Source organism: Typopeltis vanoorti, chromosome 16 (assembly GCF_054136105.1).
Source record: "Typopeltis vanoorti isolate ZY-2024b chromosome 16, IOZ_Tvanoo_1.0, whole genome shotgun sequence".
Classification (NCBI taxonomy): domain Eukaryota; kingdom Metazoa; phylum Arthropoda; class Arachnida; order Uropygi; family Thelyphonidae; genus Typopeltis; species Typopeltis vanoorti.
This window is the reverse complement of record NC_143564.1, coordinates 11,246,610-11,268,416: the sequence shown is the minus strand read 5'-3', so window position 1 is coordinate 11,268,416 and position 21,807 is coordinate 11,246,610. Positions and strand designations below refer to the sequence as shown.

Below are 21,807 nucleotides of genomic sequence, written 5' to 3'. Positions count from 1 at the left end.
AAGATTATTTATATAACTAAAGACAGTTATTATTCCTCTTTCTAAGGCTATGATTTGGCCACATCGTGATTATTGTGCACAGATTTTGGTCATTTTCTCGGGGGAAGCAGGTGGTGAAGCATTTTCATAAACAAGTGACCAAGCTGTTGAGAGGTCTGTGGAATGCTACCTGTGAGGTTGATGGTGTATGTGTTGCAAAGTTTAGTTGATAGGTGGAAATGAGAAGACATGACAGAAACTTACCATATATTATCGCGTATAATGCGAACTAGAAATTTTGTTTGAAAACTAGCCCTAAAATTCCAGGTCCACGTATAATGCAATCTGTTAATCTTGTTCCATAACATTATAAATAATACAATACGAATTAATGAAAGAAATATTTATTTTAAAACAAAATGTCAAAATACAATATGAATTAACGAAAGAAATATTTATTTTAAAACAAAATGTCAAAATCCTTTAAATTCTTCATCTTTTGAGTCATCAAACATTTCATTTATAAATTCATCTGTAGGGATTGCGTCATCAGTGTAGCAGTTGTCGTCATCGTCTTCATGCTCTCCATTTTGTTGTGCGTCAACCTCGCTTTCATATATATAGCGATCTTCGGATCCATCCATTGAATTACTTATTCCACATTTAAGAACTGAGCGTTGAATCATTTCAGATGGTATCGAATCCCATGCTTCTTTAACCCAGCTGGTGACTAGGGTGATCTCAGGCTTCTGAAAATTCCCACCCGTTGTCATCTTCACCAAACCAGATGACATCCATTCTCTCCATTTTTCACGTAAGTGATCTTTAAACGGCCGAGCAGCTGCAAAATGGAAGTTAGACCACCCGGTATGACTGCTAGGTCTGTACGTAGCTCACGTGCTTTCTCTTTGCTTGCCTCTGTTAAATGTGCCCGGATCATATCCCAGAATAGCATGCTTTGTTGACGTAACAAGCTACCTGGACGTATGTTCCATGCTTGATCCAGCCACAATTGTTCACCACCTTCATCCATCCAACCTCTCTGATTGGCACGAACAATTACACCTGGTTGAAATTTCATATGCTTTGGAATTTTCTTCCTTTTAAATATCACTGTCGGCTTTAATTTGGTTCTGTGTGCCATGCATGCTAGAACAACGGTAAAATGTGTTTTTTCATGTCCCGTTATTTTTATGAAGACACCCTTTTCGCCAACTGAGTTTACTGTTTGATTCCCCGACATATCAAAGTACATGGGCGTCTCATCCATATTGCCAATTTGGGAAAGTTCATATCCGTGACACTTCTGTAATTTTATGATAAATTTATAGAATTACTGCACTTTTTCTTCAAGCTGCTTTGGTAACTTCTGCACAATTTTTGTTTGGTGTCGTAATGTTAATGCTTTGCATTCCATAAATCTGTTGCACCACCCAGGCAAAGCAAGAAAAGATGAAATACCTGGTGTGTCCTTGAATTTACTATTCTTGAGTTGTAGAGCTCGAAAATGAATTGCATTTCTTGTTATTATAATGCCATCTTGTCGTTGCGTCAAAATCCATTCATTACTCTCTGCTACACCAAATTATCTCATAGCTTCTGCAAACTGCATGACACGCAATTTAAATCCTGCTTCAAAAGATGAACGTTTACGTTTCTGTTGGCTCATTTTCAGGCTAGGTTTGTTTAACGAATAATATTTAAAATGAACTGTGGTTAAACCGATATACCTAATTGTGCTCTATCTATCTCACTGTGCTCTATCATTCGGCGACGGAGCACGCATCGTATCTGCGCATAAAGCCAGTAATGCAAGTATCTTTATGCGCAGATACGATGCGCACTTGGTTGCCGAATGCGAGTGGGTCAAGTAGATTTGGTTGCCGAATGCGAGTGGGTCAAGTAGATTTGGTTGCATTGGCATTAGGTAGTATATATTGTGTGTGCAAGTCTAATAAGATGTTATATTTTTTAGGAGTTCGCATTATATGCGGATCCTAACTTTAAGTAGTATTTTTTACCATAAATTTTTCGCATTATACGCGATAATATACGGTATAAGTTTAAAAGGAGGACTAGAAGGTTAACACAAAGGAATTATTATTATTATTATGAGAAACCTAACCTCTAGGGAGTCCAAAGACTCATTGAGGGAGATCAGCTACTCCACAACTCTCCGTCTCCACCACCCAAACACAACTGTCTTTATCATCTACACCAATGGCATCTACCATCGACCACCACCACCAGTATTTTCACAGACGATCGCAAACATCCATGCCCACGGCAGGATTCGAACCTGCAACCTTTTGGTTGGAGAGCGGATACGCTAACCACTCGGCCAACAGGCCAGCACAAATAGATAACTTGGGGTCACCCATGGAAGTTGTGTAAGTGTGTGGTTAGTAAGGGTGACGGGTGTGCAGACTAGATGCTTGGAGAGTGGTGAATAGTGGAATGGATTGTCAGAATTAGTTGTGCCTGACAGTGAATGAGTCTAAGAAGAGGTCTGATAGAGTTAGTGTGGGTCTCCCATATTGAGTCTCCAGACTCGATGGAGATACCCGTGAGAATAATAATAGTGATATTTGACCTAGTGAAGATTTATGGTTATAGGTACACACATATAGTATCTTGTTATCAATACTATTCAATTTTATATTCTCTCTTTGGTAGTTGATGCTTCACAAATTCTTTTATCAAGAGTAGACTATCTTAAGGGATTTAAGTCATATCGTTTGATAGATAACTGTGATTTGTAGTTTTTTATGCCTTTCATACTTTTGGATTCTACTTCTCTGTTTATATCTATTTTCCACCATTTTTGTGTGTTCATAACAGTTCTTCATACTATAAAGAATTCTAGAAGAAAAAAATAAATAACTTAGTGAGTTTCTAATATTTTGCTAGATTTCTAACCAGCATCTTCTGAGCAAAAATTATAATTTAGGAAAAACATGCAATATTCATTTTTTTGCAGAAACAATTATAACTAAAAGGAATTATCTTTATCAAGGTGTCCTCTAGGAGCAGGATAAAAAAGAAGATAATTCAGTGAAGTTAGCTAAATGTGATCTTTGAATGATAGTCTGTTCTTTGGCAAATTAATGCAATAATTTTTGAGATTTATGGAGTGTTTCATGTCCAATGCTGATTCTAAAAATAGTCTCCCAGACCTATAGCAACTTCTGTGCTGCACACTGTCTTTCTCTTTAATCCTGTTCAAAAGAGGTATCCATATCATGGTCTGCCAGTCCTGATTTGCAGTACCAATATCCTAGATTGCAAATGTAGTTTTTAACATTCTTCAGAGTGGATGTTAATAGAGAACAGTTTGTCCACAGTAGGTTAAGTTGCAGGCACATGTGGTCCTGGATGTGTGCGATGAAGCTGATCCTTTGGAGAACAGAAAGGGGTTGCCAGCTGGATATGTATGAAAATAGCATGGGGATCACAAAAACCTTTTTAGATGTTCCCTGGATATAGGAGAATAGTTTTGTTCTGTGATCTTGTGTTTCGGTTTGAGGAGGAGGGGAGGTATTATTTTTGTTTATTTTCTAGGGGTTTAAGCCATTGGCTGAAAAAGTGTTGTAAAGATAACCATTCTGTAGCAAGATCTGTGTTATTGGAATAAATCTCTCTCTGTGTAATTATATAGTGGATGATGTTCTTTTGGAATGGATCATGTAACTGTATGCCTATGAACAGAAGAGAGTTCTTTTTATTATTATGAAATGTATTTTTGATTGTTGGCTGCTTATATACATTTTCATGTTTAAAGTCATGACACCAGATAGCACATACATCTACATAGTGTAGCCAGACTGTGGGGAGCATTACCCACAGCTGTCTTGTTTAACTAATTTTTTTTTTTCTTTCAATGGAAAATGACCTGCATATATAGTGAATTTGAATAATTCAGATATATCAAGGGGCAGAGATGGCTCAGTAAGGTTAAGAGTTTCTTTCAGCAGAGCATTGATAAATAATGAAGTATATCTAAGCTGATCATGTGGTCTGAATTAGTTGATATATAAATGTTTTAAAGTGATGGAATTTTTAATGATAACTGATTATGTTAACTATTCATGAAGTTTGTTGCATGGGTACTCTTTACTAACCATGGGATTAAAGGGGTATTAGATTGACAGAATTTTTTGAGGCCAGCATTATGAAGGGTGGTATAATTTCTTAGAGCTATGATGTAACTCATGTAACTTTTTTTTTTTTTTCATAATTTGTTCACACATCTAGAAATGACTAAAAAACCAAACTTACGATGTTAAGAGATTAGTATTGCACTCCCACAATTTCTGGAAATTTTTTTATGTTAAAGTTAAGTCTTGAAAACTCCTTTTTGTCTTAAACTCAGTTTGTTCTTTACTAAATGTTTTCTGTATTTTCTGAAATATGCTTGCAGAAATATTTGCTGGAACATTATTCTGTAATTATCACATTAGCTTCTGTTTCCCTTTTTGTATAAATAGGTATGAGAAGACTACTCCATTCATCCAGAATTCAACCATCTGACTAAATATTTTTAATTATGCAGTGAATTATTATTATAGCAACCTCCATACAGGCAGCAGACTAATCATGAGAGATCCATTTAGTAGCATCATATTTATCACATTGAAGCTCAAACCATCCTTAATGCTCTCATCATTCACATAGCATTCTGATAATGTATTCTGCTTGCTCACCACTCTCCATGTAAAAACACTATCTTGCATTCCTGTTCACCACACTTATACACAACTTCCAGGGATGGGTTTTCATTCTTTCTCTTACCTTCTGCTCTTTTTATAATCCTCTCTGTATTAATCCAATAAAATTCTGTTATTAACGTAAATATCTGTGATATCATCTTGTTTTTACCTCTCAGCCAAACTCTGCAATTTACATTCTCTCTGTTTCCTTCTTGACCAACATACCAGAGTCCTGAGGTTGTCACATGTCTGTGAATCCTCTCCAGTGTGTCCATAAAAACTAGGCAATGCATTTGAGCAAAACACAGTCACACCTTTTAAAACTTTTAGGGGGGTGCTCTCTAAACTTTAGTCCATTATCGCAGATCTTGATTCTTATCGAATTCCTGAAGTACCATTCTGCAAGTGCAGTACACACACTTATAGACACCCTGCACTTCAGAGACACAAGGGTTTTATATTAATACTAATGATAGTAATTTATTTTTACACATTCTTAGATCTCTTGAGCACAGAGGTATAAGGTTCTGTACATTAGTGAAACGATGTTTTTATTTTGTTAATATTGTTTTACTATTATTATTAATAATAATTTATTAATAATAATTAATATTCCTAATAATAATAAGAATACTTCTAATAATTTATCAGTTTTTTGCTGATGATAGAACATTACATCATTAGCAAACAACTGAAAATTTCCAGTTAATTCTAAAAATATAAAAAAAAAATAAGTTAAACAGCAGGAACAAGAACAGACTATCGCACACTATTGTTACCTTTCTTTTTTTGAGACCTTGGCAGATCATTACTCATTCCCATCTTCTGCCTCATGTACACCAACCGGTCATATGGTAATCATCAAATGTATTTGCAGAGTCTAAGTATATCATTGTATATGAATCTCCCTTATTCATCATACTTATCACCTTATCCTGCAAGAATAGATTGCTAAAAACAAGACCCATCTTTCCCCAAGTTATGCTGACCATTATAGAAAATCCCATGTCCATCAACCCAATCCTGTCTTTTAATCAACTTCTCCAATACCATCATCATCAAATTCCTGCCATGTACCCTCAAGGGGTGTACAGGATATGACAGTACTACATGAAAAAATTACATCATTACTAACTTCCTATCTATAATTTTCCTCCAAATCAGTCTGTCACTTGTCAAGACTCCAACATTATCAGATCTTATATTTCTATCGTCTAAGGCACTTTGTACCGTATCAATCCACCTATATCTTGGTCTTCCTCTGGGTCGTTTTCCTGCCAACCTGGGCAGAGAACACTTGTTTTGCTAATCTTTCTTCGCCCATTCTATTTAAGTGACCATACCACCTGAGATTAGCTCTATTAACGCATTCCTGGATGCTGACAATGTCAAGTTCTTTCCTAATATCCTCATTTTTAATATGATATTGCCATTGATGCCATCTGTTCATGCCTCTAATCTTTCTCAGGACTCTCATATCTGCGGTCTCTAGTCTTTGGTCAAGTGTTTTACTTCTGACCCAGCTCTCAGATCCATAAGTTAAAACTGATTTGAACACTGCCTTGTATATATACAGCTAATTTAGTGTTCCGACTAATTTCTCTCTTATTCCATATGAATTTATTCAATTGACTTCCCACCATACCAGCTTTGCTGATTCTGTTGTCTATTTCTTTATTTAATTTACCATTTTCAGTAAAAATCGTGCCTAAGTAGCTGAAATGTTTTACTTGTTCCACAGATTCTCCATTCACAACACAGTTGACATTTTCAATGATTCTGCCTATTTTCATTGTCTTTGTCTTTTTATTGCTGACCTTCATACCATATCTATTACAACAGCTATTCAATTTAGTCAGAGAATCTTGCAGACTTGTAGCGGATTTATTTAGCAGTATAACATCATCCGCATAAAGCAAAGAGCTGACATTAATATCTCCTTGATATCATGTTTAATACCACTTTTGTTATTAAATTTTGTTCATAATGTGATCCATATAGATAATGAATAACAGAGGGGATAATGTACATCCTTGTCTCACACCAGATTTAACATTAAACCACCTTCCTGTACTTCCTTCAATTCTAACTGCTGACTTACAACTCAAATAAAGACTAAGTATTGCTTGATATAATCTCTATATAATAATATATAATCTCTCCAATACCTTGACTAAAATTTCATATATAGAGTGCCTGTTCTGTAATTGAAAACTTGCAAAGCGGTACTATTTTACCTTCTTTCCACTCTTTAGGAACCTTTTCCTTTATTTGTATTGTATATTATATTATATTGGCAAAGTTTTGATCTGCCATATTATGGCTTATTGAGTCAAATGTCATGTGCTTCTCTTCTTGCCCCCCCCCCCCCTTAATATATAATGCTATGGCATTGTCATTTTGTTTATCTAATTTATCTTATTTTAGTTTTAGCTTTAATTGCAATCTCATTTTTAATAATTTTTATTTTATTGTTTTTTTAATTACCTGTATTATTATTATTACCGCAACTCCAAGGAGTCCTTAGACTCATCGAGGGAAGCCCTGAACATTATGTCAAGAACTATCCAACATTTACGCAGTATCTATCATACTGCGTAAATAGATACTGCGTAAATGTTGGATAGATACTGCGTAGTATCTATCCAACATTTACGCAGTATCTATCATACTTTGTTTTGAACTCATTCACAGTCATGGCACCCACCACAGACTCTGGCAACCTATTCCACTCATTCACTACTATCCAAGCAACAAACCTAGTTCTAACACTTTACTAACTACACTCTTACTCAATTTCTGTGGATGGTCCCTAGTTCTCCCACAACTGTTCTGAAAAATTTCCTCTGAATAAATTCATCAAATCATCTTGTAAAAACCTCTCAGTAATTTGTATGTCCCATTCATATCACCCCCTTTTCTGCCTATCATCCAGTTTCTGTTACCCACAAATTTTCAACCTGTTCTCGTAAGGTTTATTCCATAGACCTGCTACCATCTTGGTCACTCACTTCTGAATCCTCTCCATCTCCTCCTACTTATCACCAAGAAATCCTGCTGCCCAGATCTGCACGCAGTAGTCAAGATGGAGTCTTATCAAGGCTGGGCAAAGAGGAACAATAACCTGCTTGTCTCTGCTCGTCAAAGTATTCTTAAGTAACCAAGTGATCTGATTTGCTGCTTTAGCCACTTTTGCTATATGTCCATTAAACTTGCTTCCTATCCACTAACACTCCCAAGTCTCTGGCTTCGTCAATTTCCTAGAGTACTGTTTCATCAATGTGGTATACAGCTGATAATCTTTTCACCCTCAAAATGCAAAATGCATAATCTTACACTTTGCCACATTAAACTGATATCCATTCTCTTTTTCCCAGTCTTCCAATTTATCCAAATCATCCTGCAAAATTTTGACATCATTATTAACTATTGCTCTACCCAACTTTGTATCACTTTTGCAGCAAATATCTGAACAGTTCCTCTCATATCCTTCTCTATATTGTTAATGAACAAATTAAACTGTAGCTGTCCAAGAACAGTCCCCTCTGGTATGCCACAGGGACTGTGGCATACCCCAGGCTTTCTTTTGGACTCTACCCCTGAATAAACTACTCCCTGATATCTTTGGTATTATGGATGGTGTAAACAGAAGAGATCGATGACATAAAGAACTGGTGTGGAATGGGTTAACAGAAACTCTGACACTATGCACTGAACAAAGAAAGGTGGAAGAAGATAGTGAAGGAGGCATCGGACACCAACAGGCAGTGAGCCCATGGTTAGTGATGATGATATCTCTCTCCATCAACCACCCTCCTATCCATCTCTATGTGCTGCAAATTCCATGTGGAATCCTGTCAAAGGCCTTTGCAAAATCCATCAGTATTATTGCAAAGGCCTTTGACAGGATACCACATGTAATTCCTATCCATTCCTATATGTTGCTCTTGACCAACTTCTCTAGATATGCTGATTGGTCAGTAATTGGCTACATCAGTCTTGGAGCCTCCTTTATGCAATGAAACCATTTTCCCCTCTTTCCAACCCCTCGGGATTAATCTAGAGCTGATACTTAGATTAAATAATATGGTCAAGGGCAATGAAAATTCCCTTGCCCCTTCACATAAAACTCAAGCTGGTATACCATCCAATCCCCCAGCTGTATTCACATTAAGGTTCTGTAATATGCTATGCATCTTCATTTCATTTACCTCAGTTCCCATATAAGCCTTTGGCTCTCTTGTTCCGGCAATATTGCCACCTGGATGATATACTCTTGCAAAGTGTTCACTTAGTAATTCTACTATTTTAACTGATTCAGTTACCTCCTAACCTTTGACATGCTTTCTTTTACTTGTAGCATATCGAAAGAACTGTTTAGGATTATCTTTAGCCTGCATTTATCTTTAGCCTGCATTGCTAACTTCTTTTCATAATCTTCTTTTGCCTTTCTTCCAGACTAGTTACCCTTCTGGCCTGTGACTTGCACTGTTCATGTGCATACAGGTCACCTTTCTCCTTAAATATCCATTAACAGTTTTTTTTGCAGCTCTATCTTGATGATATTCATCCATTTAATTCTCTCTTGATTTACTCTCCTGACTCTAGGTATGCAGTCTGCCATTACCTCCCCTCAAATGCTCCTTTACAACTTCTTTAGTCCTTGCAGTTTTATATGCCGTTGGACCGATCCAAGCAATTTCCTAAGCTTGTCATACTTGCCAACCCTGCAATTTCACATATACCCCATCTTAAATGAAAATACCACACATTTAGTAATCTCCCAGGTCAAGACCCATATGATTGCTCTCACTGGTTGGTGGCAATGTGGTCATATTCGTTATATACAAATTCCCAGATGCAATTACTAGATCATGCACTCTCAAACCGCTGGTATATGCCATCACATTCTGTCTCAGGTAATTATCTCATAGTAACTGCATAAATTCCATTTCCTACCTACCATGTGTCCTCTCCTCCTTCCAATCTATATTCCCATAGTCGAAATCCCCCATAATAATTACCTGTCCTCCACTCATTGAGTCTATTTGCCGATGCATACTATCTCCATCATCTTTTCCATCCCTTGGTCTATAGCAGCATCCAACTATATATTTTGTTCTGCTGACCTAAATCTCACACCAGATAGCTTTCAAATGTGCTATTTTCACTGGCCTACATTTGAACTTCTACTCTCTTTGGTTGCAAGTCATTGGCTATCAATCATTAATAACACTCCTTCCCTATTAGTTTCTCTCTATCCTTCCTGAACACACCATACCCTTCACGTTCTATCTTACTAACTATTCCTAAATCTTCATCATCTGGTGGTGGCCTACGGTTCAGTAAATAGGATAAACATTCCTTGTGATTATGCTGATACACTGATAACCTGTTAGTTTCTGGCAGAAATATTCAAAAATAACATTATTATTCTTGTTAATATGTCCATCTAATAGTTTATTGTTTTTGTTATTGGTCTAATCTGTATGTCATAACTGAAATGATACATTAAAGTTTGCCTCTCTTTTCAGGTTTACCATACAGGAATTTTTTCAGTTTGTCAAAAGCCATTTTGCTTATGTGAATTATTTTTATTTTTTCACATATACTTATTCTGCAGTATACATATTTTTCTACTTGCTCTTCTGTTATCTGATTTTCTCCAATATTTGTCGTTATTTTAGTTTTTCCACAATCTTATCTTATACTACATTTACTTTATAATTTATTCTCTTTCTTGATTGTTATTACCACAGTGTCATCAGCACATTGCAAGTGATTTATTTATTTTTTTTTCCATTGGTGTTAATCCCTTTATCACTTATCTAAATCACTAAGGTAATATTTCAATGCTTCATTCAATAATTTGAATGAAATAGTATCTCCTTAGTGCACTCCTTTTATTTTAAATGCATTTTTGAAAATTATGGAGACAACTACCGTGTTTGAATAAAAACTTTAGTTTAATATAACTAGAATCTACATTCGACGTTTTGACCTTTATGTCAAGGTCTTGTGATTGTAGTATACCTTTATGTGATTGTAGTATAGCTTGTTGCATGTGTATAGTTGTATGCTCCAGAAGATGACATTGACATAAAGATCGAAACGTCGAATGTAGATTTTAGTTATATTAAACTAAAGTTTTTATTCAAACACGACAGTTGTCTCCATAATTTTAAAAATGCATTCGGATCACCGTATAAGCCTAAAAGAAAGGATTTATTTTAAATGGATTGCTTTGTTCATGTATGTGGATACTAGCAGTTGTTTTTCATATTTTCTATATATAATTCTTACTCCATTTTTCTTCATTGCTATTGCAATTGCTTGTTTTTCAGCTACATCAATGTTTTTTTTAAAAATCTCCTATATACAGGCTTGGATATAGCTTTCGATTACATGTGTATCATTGAGAGAGAGAGAGAGAGAGCACAAAAAATTGGTTCAAAATTCAGTGTTCAAAATGTGAACACAAGAATGAGTGGCACAGCATGACTATGTTTCCACATGTCTTTTCGTGTTCACTCAGCTGCAACTGAAACACTATTAAAGTTTCAGAGAACCAGGTATAATTTTTTTACTTCAAAATTAATTTTTTTATTACATACAAATAGTAGATATTGAATAACCAATATTATTTCAAAGTTGAATGTTTGTAGAAACTATGTAAGTTTTGTAAATTTCACCAGAGAGCTTATGTGAATCCTTGGCATTGAAGTTGCCTTAAGCTTGCACTACTTAAAAGAGCCCGACCACTGCCCAAGCATCCATATGTTCACCTTTTATTAGTGCATTTGATAAGGTTTCACTTGCCTAACAGCTGTTTCAAAATGTTGGTTCTCTTCAGAGACCAGGCAGAAACATCAAGAGAGCAAAAACTCTCATTCAATACCAAAGAAATCCAATCTCAGAGAAATGTACATTCAAGAAATGTACATTCATACTCTTGGTCAGTGCATAAAAGTAATTAATAAAGAAAGAGCTATATGGCTTCATTTTGGCGATGTAAATTACATAGAAATAGTGGATTTTAAAGATCCAACATTAATATAAAGCTGAATGTTTGTAGAAACTATAAAAGGTTCAGAAATTTGACCAGAGAGCTTATGAGAATACAATCCATGTATCGGAGTTGTTTTAGTTGGATCTTTAATAGCCACTATTTCTATGTAACTTATGTTTCCCAAATGAAGCTGTATGGCTCTTTCTTTATTAATTAATTTTTTATAAAAAAAATTATAAACAATTTGTGGCAGTTATTTCCCAAAACTTGGAGATAGGCATGCAGTTTGTTTAAGATTAGGACAATGACGAGTTTTGTATGTTTTGAGGAATAGTTAATTGAATTTAAATCTCCTGCAATGCAAAATCTTCATTTGATTTCAGTGAACTATGTCTAGTGTTGATGGCATGAGAAGCAGAGTCTGAACCCCATGATTTTAGAAACCTCATGTAATCTTGGTGTTCCTGGATTTTGTTCTTAGTAGAATGGCCAGTCTGTCCAAAGTAGCAATGCCACTGACTAGGCTCTTTAAGTGTCAGCTCTAGTAGTGCTCCAAGGGAATGGAAAGAGGACAAAATAATACCCTTTCATAAGGTAGGTTCTAAGACTGCAGCAGCAAATTATAGACCAATCAGTATCTCAGGCATAGTAATAAAAGTACTAGAAAATTTGGTAAAAAAAAAAAAAAAAAAAGAGAATCCAGAATGCGTAGAAATAAATGATGCTCTATGAGGGTCAGCATGACTTTGTGAAGGATCAGTTATGCCTTAGTAATTTACTAACTTTTTATAATAGAATAATAGCTGAGTTGGATAAAGGAAATAACTACACAATGATTTTGCTGTATTTTGCAAAGGCATTTGACGGAATACTGCATGGAACACTGCAAATTAGAACAAATGAGGATGGACATGACACTGGTTAAGTAAATAAGAGGATAGCTGCTCAAGAGATATCAAAAAGTGGTATATATATCGAGGGGCAGAATCGAGGCAAAAGTGGTGTGCTGCAAGGTTCAATGCTGGGATTGTTGCTGTTTAATTTGTACATAAATGATATAGGAAATAACCTGAAAGGAAATATTCAGTTGTTTGCTGATGATGCAAAATTAGGTAGAGTAATAGTTAATCGAGGCGACGTGGAGATTTAAAGGATGATTTAAATAGGCTGTCAGTATGGGCAAAAGTTAATGGGTGTTAGTTTAATGTTGAGAAACGTAAAGTTATGCATTTTGGGAAAAATAGATTACAAGCTGTGTATCACATTGATGGCACTGTACTCCAGGAAATAGATGAAGCTAGAGATTTATGGGTGGGTGGTAGAGAGATAGTTAAACTTTAGAGGACATATTACTAAGGTAGTCCATAAGATTACTTGGCTATTGAAGAACATATTAACATAAGAGATAAGAAAGTTGTTATTCCTCTTTATAAAGCTTTAATATGTTCACATCTGGATTACTGTGCTCAAGTCTGGTGCCCTGGTTTTCTTGGGAATGAGGAAGCGGTGGAGAGAATTCAGAGGCGAGTGCCAAGATGGTGAGTGACCTGTGGAATGTTCCCTATGAAGATAGATCAAGGGTGTGTGGATTGCAGAAGTTGGTTGATAGGAGAAAAAGAGGGATATGATAGAAACATGTAAGTTGCTTAAAGGGTTTTATAGGATTGATGTAGGGAAAATGTTTCATCACTTGGCTAGAGGGACCATAACAAGGGGGTCAACCCTGGAAGTTGAATAAAGGTGTGGTTAGTAGGGATGTGAGGAATAGATTTTTTGCTTGGAGAGTTGTTATGAGTGGAATGGGTTGCCAGATCAGTTGTAAGTTGCTTTGTCTGTAAATGGGTTCAAGGAGAGGTATGATAGATTGGGCCTCCTGTGATGAGTTTTTGGACTCCATGGAGGTGTCTGTATAATAATATATAGTTCTGCTTAAGTATTTTTTGACTTATTAAAAATTATTTTACTTGTACTTTAGTATAGTGATAAGCAATCTATGGCCCACATTGCAGCCCTCCAACTAGTAACCTGCAGCCTGCCAAAACATTGCACTTCATTTAGCTGAAGTGTAAAAATTTTAGCAGAAGGCACAACGTGTTATCAATATGAAGCACGTCTTAAAAGGTTAGTGAAAAAATATTTGCTCACGACTATAGTTCCCACGATTGTGCCGTTTGCCTTTGCATTTTTAGTTGCGCACGATCAGTCGTACTTTAACAATATGTGAAAGTAGTTGTATTATTCTTGAATAAATTAATTGATACAAGTTCTTTCAAAACCTAAGCAAATTATAAATTTATAATGGTAATATAATTTTTTCTTTTAAAAAATTGCATCTTTACAAAATTTTTTTCATTTTTTTTTTTTTTACAAACAGAATCCTGTGTTTAATCAATGAGTTCCAAATCTAGAAAACACAAAGTTGAGAATGAAAATTGTAAGTTTAACGAAAGATGGACATGCTACTGTTTTTTTACTTGCATAAAAGACAATGCTGTTTGCTTGATATGTTGTGAAAAGATATCTGTTCTCAAGGAATATGAATTATTATTATAAAATTTATTATTATTATTATATCGCTTCTCCAGAGAGTCCAAAGACTCATCGAGGAAGGGCATCAACTCTACAACTCTTCGTCTTACTACTCCACCAATCTACCACCAACTACAACCACTCGTGCTTTCACAGACAATCACAAACATCCATGCCCACGGCGGGATTCGAACCCGTAGCCTTTTGGCTGGAGAGCTGATATGCTAACCATTTGGCCAACCAGGCTGGCGGATATAACATCAAGATGCTTTATAAAACTAAACATTCTTAAAAATTTGACAATTTGCAAGGACAATTGTGCAAAGACAAAGTTAATCAACTGCAAAAAAATCTTAAACAACAGCAGAATGTATTTAGATCTGTTTCATTACCTGCAGATACTGCAGTTCATGCAAGCTACATTGTTAGTCAAATTTTTGCAAAAAGAATGAAATCAAAATCATTCTCTGAGGGAGAAATAGTAAAAGAAAGCTTACTATCAGTGGCAGATGTTGCTTTCCCTGAAAAAAAAAATATATATATATATATAATTTCGAAAATCAGCTTGTCATGATTTATATTCGCAACAAGGATTGATGATCTTTCCCAAAGTATTGAGGAAATTTTGCAGGGACATATTTTTAAGTTAGAATGGATTTCTTTAGCTTTGGATGAAAGTTGTGATATTAGTGATATGGCACAACTCGCTGTCTTTTTGAGAGGAACTGATTCTAGTTTTAACATCACTGAAGAATTTGCATCTTTAGTTCTATTGAAAGGAACTACTTCTGGAAAAGATATTTACATGGAACTGAAAACTGTTCTTAATCAATTAAATATCCCAATACAAAAGATCGTTGGTATAACAACAGATGGAGCTCGAGCCACATCTAGTATGAATGTTGGTCTGTCGGTATTATTATACAGTCATAAAAAGAATAAGATGCAAAATAATTATTTCTCACTGCATTTTGCACCAAGAAAATTTGAGTGCAAAAGTTTTGAAAATGTCCAGTGTTGTTCCACCGATCATTACAATTGTAAATTTTATTAGATCTGAATCGTCACAAATTTAAGGAATTTTTGAGAGATATGGAAAGCAAATGTGATGATCCTTTTTAACATCAAAGTTCGATAATTAAGTTGCGGCACAATGCTTAAGCATGTGTACGATTTGAAGAGCGAAATTCAGATATTTTTGGAGATGAAAGACTACCCGTTTCCCGAATTTAATGACAAAAACTGGATGTGCGATTTTGCATTGACATTACTCAGCATTTGAATGAATTAATGAAATTGATGAAACTTATTAATGAAATGTTTGATAAAATAAAAGCCTTTGAAAATACACTAAAAATTAAGAATCAGCACTGGAATCTAATAATATGGCTCATTTTCCAATTTTGAGAAAAGAAAATCCACCTGACATGAAAAAATACGCAGAGACTACAAGAAGAATTTATTTCGAAGTTCAAAAACTTATGCAAAAATGAAGCTAATTTTGATATTTTCTCATCACCCTTTAATATAGACATTGAAAGGGTTTCTGAAGAATTTCAAATGGAAATAATTGATTTTAAAAGTAACACTAAGAAATAAGTTTCAAAATGTTAATCTTTTTGACTTTTATAGGAGTTAATGTAACTTTCCCAGCTGATAAATTTCCATTGCTGGCTATCCATTCCAGGCAAATAATGAGCTTATTTGGCAGTACTTATCTGTGTGAACAACTTTTTTTTGAACCTGAAAATTGTAAAAAATGATTGCTGAAATCGGCTTGATGACGAACAACTAAAAAATTGTATTAGTCGCAATTTCAAACATACTTCCCAATATTCAAAATTTGTTGATGAGAAACAGAGCCAAATATCTCATTAATTAAATTTCAGCAGCTATTTAATTTCTTTTGATTAAAAAAATTATGTATACCTGTGTGTATAGTGATAGCATTACAAATAAAAAGTAAATCAAATTTAAAAAAAAACTTTTCATTGTAAATCTATGTCGAAAATAACAAATTTCATCCCATAAATTAAAATTTTTTGATTAATATATTAAAGTATTTAATATTGTGTTTGTTGCAGTCTGTATTGAATATTAGGTTTTCAGTTGTGACCAACTGAAGACCCAATGTTGCTCATCATGCTTTAGTAAATAAATAAAATGTTTTTTTTAAACAAAATTCTGAAAGATTGTATTGTTCTTCTAGGCCATTGCTTGTCTGTTAGAAGTGCAAAAATTAGTCCTTACAGTCACCATTACTCAGATAAAAGAGAAGGAAACCTATTCCTTAACATATGAAGTTCTTATTGAAAAGTTGGAAGGCAAGGTATATAGATGTTTGTTTTCTCGAGTTATTTCTACTTTTATAAACCTTTAATTGCAATTCTTTTTTTTCTCTCTTTTTTATTTATTTATTAATTAATAGTGGTGCTCACATTAAAATTTAAAAATAACTTATTTCATTGTAAGTTCTAAAGTTAGCATTCAAAAACTTATTGGGTAGAGCATCAGTTTTATTTATTATTATTACTATTATTATGGGCAACTCCAGGGAGTCATTAGACTCATCGAGGGAGGCCCCAAATCATATTCATCACAACTATTTGACATTCATACAGAATCTATCATACCTCGCCTTAAACTCATTGACTGTCACAGCATCCACCACAGACTCAGGGAGCGCATTCCACTCATTCACTACTCTAAAAGTAAAGAACCCAGCTCTAACACCTTTACTAAATACACTTTTGCCCAGTTTCCCTGGATGTCCCCTAGTCCTCCCACAACCAGCCCTGTTCTCAAAGATATCTTCTGAATTAATTTTATAGAAACCCTTCAGTAATTTGAATGTCTCAATCATATCTCCCCTCCTCCGCCTATCAACCAATTTTTGCAACCCACAAATCCTCAACCTGTTCTCATACGGTTCATTCCACAGACCTGCTATCATCTTGGTCACTCGCCTCTGGATCCTCTCCACCTCCTCCCCATCAAGAAGAAACCTAGGTGACCAAATCTGAGCACAGTAGTCGAGATGGGGTCTTATCAAGGCTCGATACAGAGGAACAATAACCTGCTTGTCTCTGCTTGTCAACGTATTCTTCAGCAACCAAGTGATTTGATGAGCTGATTTGGCCACTTTTGCAATGTGTCCCCTAAATTTCAATTCCTTATCCACCAACACTCCTAAATCTCGTGCCTCATCAATTTCCTGGAGCACGGTTCCACCAATGCAGTAAACTGCCACCAATCTTTTCACCCCAAAATGCATAACCTTACATTTTGCCACATTAAACTGACATCCATTCTCCTTAGCCCAGACCTCCAATCTATCCAAATCATCCTGCAAAATTTTGACGTCATCTGCATTCACTATTGCCCTACCCAGCTTCGCATCATCCGCAAACAAATGAACTGTTCTTCTCAGATCCTTTCCTATATCATTTATGAACAAATTAAACAGCAGTGGTCCAAGAACAGATCCTTGTGGCACACCACTAGTCACAGGCCGTCTTGTGGACTCTACTCCTGAGTAAACCACTCTCTGATATCTCTCCGTCAACCACCCTCCTATCCATCTCACCAACCCTATGTCCATTCCCATATGCTGCAATTTACTGATTAGAATTCCATGTGGTATCCTGTCAAAGGCCTTGGCAAGGTCCAGTAGAATCACTGTAAACCCATTACCCTTATCCAGTTCAGCCGTCACTGTGTTATAATACGTGAGCAAGTTACTGAGGCATGACCTACCCTTCACAAAACCATGCTGTCCCCAATACAGTATCCCATTTTCTTCTATCCAATCTTGTATTTTCCTCTTGACTATTTTCTCTAAGACCTTGATAATGATTCCTGTTATGCTGATTGGCCGGTAATTTTCAACAGCAGCCTTGGAACCACCTTTGTGCAGTGGAACTATTTTCCCCTCTTTCCACCCCCTTGGGACTGACCCAGTCCTGAGACTCAAATTAAACAAAATGGTCAAGGGCACTGACAATTCTTTGGCCGCTTCACTTACGACACGAGCTGGTATACCATCCAATCCCACAGATGTATTGACATTGAGGTTCTGTAATAGACTAGTTACCTCTACTTCATTCATCACAATTCCAGTATAAGCTGTTGGTTTTTCCATTCCTGCAAAGTCACCACCTGGATAATATACTCTTGCAAAGTGCTCGCTCAGTAATTCCACAATATCGACTGATTCGGTTACCTCCCTACCCTCAGCATTTTTTAAGATCATTCTACCATGAGCATTTTTCCTTTTACTTGCAACATATTGAAAAAACTGTTTGGGATTCTCTTTAGCCTGCGTAGCCAATTTCCTTTCGTAATCTGCTTTTGCTTTTCTTACCACCCTTGTTACCATCCTGGCCTGAGCTTTATACTGTTCCTGTGCCTGATGGTCACCCTTCTCCTTAAATTCCCTCCACAATTGTTTCTTTTTTTGCAGCTCAAGCTTAATAGTGTTATTCATCCATTTAACCCCTACTTGATTTATTATTCGGACTCTTGGTATACAGTCAACCATTGCCTCCTGCAAACAGTTCTTAACCACCTCCCATGCACTATCAACATCCAGCCCTTGCAGTTTTACATGCCATGGCATTGAGCCAAGCACACACCTAAGCTTGTCATACTTACCAGCCCGGTAATTCCACATATACCCTGTCTTAATTGTAAATTCGACTCCTTTAGCCACTTCCCAAGTCATGACCTTATGGTCCCTCTCACCAATTGGTGGCAACATGGTCATGTTCGTTACAGCCACATTCTCGGTTGCAATTACTAGATCCAGCACTCTCTGCCCCCTGGTATTTTCCAATACATGTTGCCGTAGATAGTTGTCCCTTAATAACCGCATAAAATCCAATTCCTTCCTCCCATGTGCCCTCTCCTCTTTCCAGTCAATGTTACCATAATTGAAATCACCCATAATAATTACCCTCCTTCCACTCATTTCTTCTATTTGCTTATGCATACTATCCCCACCATCCACTCCATCACCCGGTCTATGGCAGCACCCAATTGTATATTTTGTTCTGCTGGATTCTATCTCACACCAAACAGCCTCAAATGTGCTTTTTTCCCCATCATGCAGTTCAACTTCTATACTCCTTGGCTGAAGATCATCAGCTATCATCAATAACACTCCTCCCCCTTTTTATTCACCCTGTCACTCCTGAACACGCTATACCCGTCGCATTCAATCCCACTAGCTTTATCATCTTCTGTCAGCCATGTTTCACTAATACCGACAACCTGTGGCCTGGAAGTGCCAACCATGGCCAAAAACTCTTCCTTCTTGTTCCTAATACTCCTGGCATTAGTGTACATGAATCGCAGAAGCCCATTTGTCCCATCCCTACTTTGATGCCTTATACTAACTACCCCATTCTGATTTGTTGTCCGTCGTACTCGCTCGGGCATAATATACTCATTCATACACTTAACTGCCCCCCTAAAGTTTGCATATCTACTCCCCCCCCCTTAATAAATCTAGTTTCCCTGAGTCTGTACATCCACTTCCACATCATTCATCAACACTCTTTCAAGTCTCCGTACACCAACTCCATTCAAATACAACCCATCCATCTTATATAAGTCCTTTCGTCCATCGAACTCATTCCACACATCCACAAATTCCACACCACTCTCCATGCATAACCCACGCATAAAGTCATTGGCAATTATGGCCCTCCTTCTAAACAGTTCACTGTCATACCGCGGTAATATACTCGCCATCCTAACTCTCTCACTCTTCTCTTTTGCTACCTCAGACAACTCCCTCACATCCTCTATCATTTCCATTTTGTCCTCTTTCAAATCATTCGTTCCTGCCACGATTATCATCTCTTTCACCCTCTGTTTTTGCAGTCGAATAGATTCGCTGACGTCCTTTATGTTCGCACCCGGCTGGTACGACTTCGTTAAACTCTCCATTATTACGCCTCTTAATAGCGAATCCCCATACAGCACTCGCTCCTTCATTTTATTGACGTTTGCGAACATTCTATTATTTGCCGTCACAGACTTCCGCCGGTTATTTGTCGGTACGTTCAACACACATTTTTCCATGCGCTCCAGTTGTCTTTTAGCTCTGTGTATCGCGCCATTCAAACGGGCAATTTCGCTACTCGCATTTATCTCACCATTTTCATTATCGATCAAATCATTCATTCTTTCTGTTTCTCCCTTCATTTACATTTTCGGCGACGCTCTCACACCTATCTGGCACTACCACGCAATTCTATAGCACACTGCCATTTTCTACATTCTGACTATCGTTCACAATATCGCTCTCGACACACGAAACACGCTTGAAGTCCTCATTCTCTTTACACTTTTTACACATATTAACTCCACGATCACTTTCTAACCAGACTCCCACCGCTCTTCGCAAGGCATACATCTCACAGACAGCACATTGCATAAATTCGTTTACATCAAAACTCTTAAACAAACATGGCGACCTGGCCGCCATTTTTTTTTTTTTATCGGTGCCATGTGTACGCTATCTTTTCTTAAAAATAATAATTAAAATAACAGAAAACACGCAAAAATTGCACAGACACACCAAGAAACAAAAAGCAAACAATACTACTTAAAATTCTAGTAAAATATCTAATGTTAACACAAAATAATACTAATCTTTTCAGGAGCTCTCGACAAGCCGACGATCTAATCAGTGCGACACCAAGCGACGATTTATTAAAATTAGAGATTTAATTTTTTTTTCTAGTGTATCTTTTAAATGATGCTCATAATATTTAATGGTACTGCCATTTTCAATTTGCAAATCAGAAAGTTTATAATTAGCATTAACACATTATTTGTTTTTAAACATATGATGGATGTGAAGCATTGATTCTTATTGTACTTCATTATACTGCAGTTTTAATGCAAAGTGATTTGTTGAACAAAGGTGTTAGTTGTAGATAGAGAAGGTGGGGGATATTTCTATGAAACATTAATTGTGTAATGCCATCAGAAAGTAAGCAGAATTGAGTGAAAGATTTGTATTAGCAGAGACAAATGACTTGAAAGGAGACACTTGTATAATATTATAATATGAGAGAGAGAAATGATGATGCAATAGCTATTAGTAGCAAAGCCTATCAAGATAGTGAGTTGCTGTGAATGTGATAGGAGTGAATTCAGAAGAGCTCTGATAGTTCATGACTTGAGTTGCAGAAGGCATGGAGTGCAATATGTTGTGGTGAAGTGATTTTGAAAGGCTGAAGGATTTTGCATCTTCAGGATGGAATGCACTCGACTGATTTTGAAATGGGAAATTGTAGTTTTATGAAGGAGCAGGAGTGTGTGTTTAGAAAAATTATTTGTCAGATTGGAAATGCATGAATTTCAGCATATGTCTGAGCAGTGTGACTAATAAGAAGTGATTAAAAAAAAATGTCTGCAGGAGATTGTACAAAACAGCCTCAGGGGTGGTGTTTATGTGGGAGGCAGTATTTGGAACAGTGGTGAAATGAGCTGATAATGAAAAAAAAAAGTCCATACAAGCTACTTATTATTATTACCACTTAGGCATTTCCAAGGATTCATTGTAGG

At 36.2% G+C, this 21,807-nt stretch overlaps 1 protein-coding gene across 5 annotated transcripts in view; it reads left to right on the top strand.

Moving 5' to 3' along the window:
• The window catches only part of LOC150097846 (uncharacterized), a 452,334-nt gene that overhangs the window by 85,959 nt on the left and 344,568 nt on the right, over positions 1 to 21,807 (top strand). For all 5 annotated transcript variants that reach the window (XM_090406149.1, XM_090406148.1, XM_090406147.1 and 2 more), the window contains exon 3: positions 16,436 to 16,555. In XM_090406149.1, coding sequence (XP_090262275.1) covers positions 16,436 to 16,555 — 120 coding nt within the window. The remainder of the gene's footprint in view (positions 1 to 16,435; positions 16,556 to 21,807) is intronic.